At 40.7% G+C, this 5978-nt stretch overlaps 1 protein-coding gene across 1 annotated transcript; it reads left to right on the top strand.

Annotated features, from left to right (window-relative positions):
- The first annotated feature begins 433 nt into the window (after positions 1-433).
- On the top strand, positions 434-3672 carry LOC125222587 (G-type lectin S-receptor-like serine/threonine-protein kinase SD2-2). Its single transcript, XM_048125287.1, has 2 exons — positions 434-3323; positions 3567-3672. The coding sequence occupies exon 1, from the start codon at positions 495-497 to the stop codon at positions 3057-3059; it is 2565 nt and encodes an 854-aa protein (XP_047981244.1). The 5' UTR covers positions 434-494; the 3' UTR covers positions 3060-3323; positions 3567-3672.
- The last annotated feature ends 2306 nt before the right edge of the window (positions 3673-5978 follow it).

Raw genomic sequence — 5978 nt, 5'->3', positions numbered from 1 at the left:
TTATGGTTGATTATTATTTTATTTTTATATGCACCAAAAGATGCCATTTTTATTTTCAATTTATTTTCCATAGTTATAAAATCTAATAGCATTAATTATTAAAAATGTTATAAAATCCAATTACATTAATAAAAAATCTATTTATGCGCTTAAAATTAAATATATTTAATCAATTCTAAAATTAAAATGATTATCTAAGAAGAGTACAATTTGATATCGAAGCATTAAACTAGTATCGTAAAAAAACAACTCTTAAGTAAAATAGTAATTGATCTGAAGTCTAAACAGAGTTGATTTATGGAATAAAAAGCAACTAAAAAGGGGAAAAAGGTAATGCAAACGACGCCGTTTTGGTTCGCTGAGCTGGGGATTCTTGCCCTCTATTTTCTTACACCTACCCGCGATTTGAAGAACAAAAAATGCGTCACAAACTTGAAGCCTAGAATTCTTTTAGTTTTACTTCAGACTTTGTTGAAAAATATATCCAGATAAAAATGTATCTACAAGTCAAATTTATTCTAGTTTTTCTCTTATCATCGTATATTATTGCTTCAGAAATCGAATCAGTGAGAATTCACGTCGGCCTGGATGCAAATTCAGCTCAAACATTCAAGAAAGTTCAAAATTCCACCGATTCTAGCAAAAAGTTGGAATCTTTGCAGGTGATTCTGAGTGGGAACGCCACAATTTCAAGCGAAAACAAGACATTCAAAGTGGGTTTTTTCTCCCTGAATGACGAATTTTGGTATTTCGGGATTTGGTATGCTTCAATCCCGATTCCGGCGTATATCTGGGTTGCAAACCGCGAAAATCCCATCAAGAACTTACCGTTAGCAGCTGCGGAGATCACTGGCGACGGTAAGTTGGCCGTAGTAGACCAAGATTCAAGGAACATCGTGTGGGAATCGAACAATGTCGAAGAAGGAAGTGATTTGAGGCTGTTAGAGCAAGGGGATTTGCTGCTGTTGAGCAGCGACGGCCGGATTGTGTGGCGGAGCTTCGATTTTCCGACGGACACGTGGCTTCCCGGTATGAATTTGACGGCGGAGCGGCAGCTGACTGCTTGGAGGAGCTCAGTCGATCCTGCTCTGGGCAGGTATTCTCTGCGGCTGAATCCACCTTATTATGGTGAACTTGCACTTGTTTATAGTAGTAATAATAATGATATTAGTGTTGGTATGAACAATCCTTTTACGTATTGGACTACTGGAAATTGGAGTGGAAATGCATTTGCTGGTGTGCCTCAAATGACGATTCCATACATATATAAGTTTAACTTCGTAGACCCTTTTACTCCAATGGCAACATTCGGGTACACGGAGGTGCCCTTGGAGAGTGGGCTTCCGTTGACGAGGTTCGTCCTTGATCATATGGGGCAGCTGAAGCAGTTTACATGGTCCCAACAGAGTCAAGTGTGGAACACTTTTTGGTCTCAGCCTGATAATATCTGTAGAGTTTATGCATTGTGTGGGAATTTGGGGCAGTGTAATGGAAACCCTTTGAGTCCTTGTCAATGCTTTAATGGTTTTAAGCCGTTGAGTAGTGTTTCGTGGGGTAAGGATGATTTTGCAGAGGGTTGTTTGCGGGAAGATGATGCTAGTTGTAGTGGGAATGATGAGTTTCAGAAGGTTGGAGGTGTGACCTATGACAGGACAATGGTTGTGTCGTTCAGTGGGAGTAGGAGTGAGTGTGAGAGTGCGTGCTTGAAGAATTGTTCTTGCGTAGGTTTGTATCATAATTCAGATAGTAACTCGTGCAAGAATTTGTATGGTTCGCTTCTGAACTTGCGTAATTATACTTCTGATAATACAATGAGGGATAACGTGTATGTGAGGGTGGAGTCCAGGGGCGGTGGCAAAAACAAGAAGAGCAAGGAGACGGCTCTTTTGATCGGAATGATATGTGGGATTCTTGTGATTTTGAGTGTGGGAACCGTACACTTGTACTTGAGAAGGAGAAAGACTATGAGGAGGAAGGGAGAAGATGACAGTGGGTTTCAAGTTTCGAATCTAAGGGTGTTCTCCTATAAAGAGCTTCATGCTGCAACTAGGGGTTTCTCGGTGAAGCTAGGTCATGGAGGGTTCGGAGCAGTTTTTCAAGGTGTGCTGTCGAATTCTGCTGCCGTGGCTGTGAAGAGGTTAGAAAGGCCTGGTGGCGGTGAGAAGGAATTCAGAGCAGAGGTGTGCACTATAGGAAACATTCAGCATGTTAATCTGGTGAGGCTAAGAGGATTTTGTTCTGAAAGCTCTCATCGTCTCTTGGTTTACGACTATATGCCAAATGGACCTCTTAGCATGTACCTGAAACACACTAGTCAGAGTCTGAGTTGGGATGTAAGGTTTAGGATTGCTGTTGGGACAGCAAGGGGTATTGCTTATTTACATGAAGGGTGTCGAAACTGCATTATACACTGTGATATAAAGCCCGAGAACATCCTATTAGATGAAGATTTCTCAGCGAAGGTGTCGGATTTTGGGTTGGCTAAGTTGATTGGCAGAGACTTTAGCAGGGTTTTGGCAACCATGCGAGGTACATGGGGGTATGTTGCACCAGAGTGGATCTCTGGTGTTGCAATCACATCGAAAGCTGATGTGTATAGCTATGGAATGACATTATTGGAGCTGATAGGTGGCAGGCGCAATGTGGAGGGGCCACCTTCTGCCGGTGGAGGCGGAGAGAATGAGAAAGAGAAGTGGTTTTTCCCTCCCTGGGCGGCACGCCAGATTATTGAAGGAAATGTTGCAGCAGTCGTTGATAAGAGGCTTTCCCATGTGTATAACGAGGCCGAGGCAATGCGTCTTGGCTTAGTTGCCGTTTGGTGCATACAGGATGATGAATCTACTAGGCCTTCGATGGGGATGGTAGTGAAAATGCTGGAAGGTGTGGTGGAGGTGACCGTTCCACCGCCTCCGAAGCTGCTGCAAGCATTAGTATCCGGTGAGTCCTTTCAAGGCGTCCTGCCTGATTCCGGAAGAAGGGTTCCACAGCAGGATGCTGGCAGTTTTGGTGCTAACACCACGATCTCCATGGACTCGAAAGATTCCAAATCGTCACAATAATTTCTCCTTTTTGTGTTAGCATAGGTTGAGAATCAACCTACTGATAACAATTTGAAGATGTGCTTATCAAGGTTCATTGCTTAACTAGGGCTTATCCATTTATGCTTGAAAGACTCGATCGTTCTTTCAATGGTGAAGCAGGGCCGACCCTTTACCACTGGTGTCACATAGGATGAACTACAATCTTCAAGAAGCTGGTGAGACATGCTGTGAACATGGCGACGACAACGATAACTACCTGCAGATGGAGAGATGGTAGACTAGGTGATCTGTTGCAGCTTTTATTGATGTTTATATATTACTTCTTTCTCCTATTTAGCTTCTGCTAAAGATGCTTTTATGTTCGTTCTTTTACAGTTAAAAAGAATAATTAAGGCTTGTAAGAATTTCTTGATCAATGGGTAGTAAGATAATAAAAACCATATAAATTCGCAACAAATGGAAACACGCGCAAGAAATTTAAGCAGATTTTTTAAAAGATTGACTCTTTTACAAATTTCTTAACAGTATTTTGACAGGAAAATACTATCATGCAGGAGGGAAAATTTCAAAGATATTTGGGTTACGGAAAATGCTGGAGGAGCAGCATTGAACAGCAATGGCTCACCCTCTGCAACATCAACATCGTCATGAAAATCGACTGCAATCTTGGTTTCCATAGAAATCAAGAGACCGTTGTCTGATTTTCTGAAACAATCTCTCTTCTGCCGTCATGCTTTGCTTGGAGATCAGGTACTTCATTCAAGGATCCTGTGCTGGCATCAGATCCCTTTCCATTTGGTAAGAACACTTCATCTCTGTTTATCAAGAATTGATTCTTTGGTTGAAATTTAGCTGAAGCTGAGTAAATAACTTAAATTTGTGTATAAGCATGATATGGATGGGAAGGCATGCTATTCATTGGAATTAATGTAGCAATAAGGGATTATCAATAAAACACACTATCCCTGATCAAAAACTAATATTATTTGGCAAAAACTTGCGTACATTTAGATATGCATCCACCCCACAATTAGGGTTCATAAATTACAGTGAGGATTAAGCTAGGTGATGCACCAGAGTGTGCCTCACTCTTTTTATGGGTTATCGCTTATTACCAATTTATGGCCTGTGTTTTGGTTCACTTTGCAATGATGTCAAGACTTTTCAAAATATGCATCAACATTTTTCCAATGCGTATAAATCCATTTTAGAAGTAAAAATAAATTTTCATGCGGGACTCCTAATCCGATGAGCAAAGGTGGAAAATTTGATCTGGTGAAACTTTCTTTTGGGAAGGTGTTGAAACTTGAAAGCTTTTTTCCTTTTTTTTCCCCCATTTCTATGAAGGTCGGGACATTTTTGCAAGTGCAAAACACTTGATTTTTGAGGCAAGGGTTGATAATAATCCCATATTTGAACTTGTCTTGCAAATCAATCAATTTTTTTTCCCTTTTTTACCGCATTTGTGTGTCGGGGGCTGCAACTTAGAGGTGCCCACGGTTCCGGAACCGGCAGTTACGGTTCGGAACCGTTGGTTCCGATTTTAGAAATTGTCGAACCGGAACCGAACCACGAGGGTGTTTCACGGTTACAGTTCCGGTTGGCTATTTTATTACGGTTTTCCACGGTTCCGAACCGCCAGTTTTTGCGGTTCCGGTTTGGATTCACGGTTTTCCGGCGGTTTCGGTTTGGAACCACCCAGAACCGGCGGTTCCGGCACGGTGTCGGTTCGAAATTTTTTGAACCTGGACCGAACCACGGTTCAAAAATCAACGGTTTCGGTTCAAATAAATTCTCACAATTTCGGTTCGGAACCGTAACTGGCGGTTACGGTTTCGGTTTTAACCGCCTCGGTAAACCTTGGGCAGGTCTAGGGCTGCTAAGTTCTCAGTCCATGTGACCATCTTTGAATCCCTCCTCATAGGTTGTTTTGCATAACAGGTTTCCCATCCTTTTCACCAACAGCAAGCCGATTAAGAAAGCAGAAGGCGATTTGTCCATCTCCTTGCTTTGGCCATGTTGCTCAACTTCAATCAAGTCAGTCATCAGTTTTTTTTGTTGAAACTGGCGATTTTGTCAAGGTTTTCTGCTAATCTATGCGACTTAAGTTGAACAAATTCTTACGACGAACTGGCTTTATTCTTGCAGGAGGAGGGCAAGATTTGGTTGCTTTCATTAATCTCACTTGTTACGACGTTATAGGTCCACACTTCTCTCTCTCATTGTAGCATTGATGCAGAAAATTTGGATGGGAATGATATTTGAGACTTATCTACAAATCCTTATAGGTCCATATTTGTGCTTACATCTTGTGTTGCGTGATCTCTATTTGATTTCGTGTCGGATATCATGCTAACAAGAAACACATCATTCACATCGAAGAAAATTGGAGATCAGATGATGATTGTGTGAATTACTTTTATCTTTAGAAAGAAACAAGAATTGTGAGAGTGAAATTTGCTTGAAAAGGGGGACACAGTTTTTCTAAGTCGAGAGTCTTGTGTGCGAACGTTCAAGATTCTTTCATGCAAGTATGTAATCTCTCTCTCTGCCCAATGGTAGTACAAGTAGTTGTACACTGCACAGCACAGCATAGCACAGTTCTTTATTTGCTTAATGTTGAAGTGATATTTTAGATGAATAAGCAGTTTAATATTCAGAGAATGATAATAGCAGTGGACGCATGTGCCAATTTATGATAATATACCTATAATTCAAATTAAAGTCATATAAAAGGAGCTAATGGTATGGGGAGTCTGGTTGAAAGTTGATTTCATTTATTCATTCTAGTCAACACGACACAACATGATTTAGCACACAACAAACAAATAAAAAATTATTAAATTCATTCATAATAATGGTATATCATAAATTCTGAAAAATAATACTAGTAGTAGAATCACAAGCAATATCTTGCACCTAAGAACATGAGTACAA

Source organism: Salvia hispanica, chromosome 4 (genome assembly GCF_023119035.1).
Source record: "Salvia hispanica cultivar TCC Black 2014 chromosome 4, UniMelb_Shisp_WGS_1.0, whole genome shotgun sequence".
NCBI lineage: Eukaryota > Viridiplantae > Streptophyta > Magnoliopsida > Lamiales > Lamiaceae > Salvia > Salvia hispanica.
This window is presented reverse-complemented; position numbering and strand designations above follow the sequence as displayed.

Coding starts and splice junctions, on each gene's coding strand:
- LOC125222587 (XM_048125287.1), top strand. CDS start 495: ATGTATCTACAAGTCAAATTTATTCTAGTTTTTCTCTTATCATCGTAT.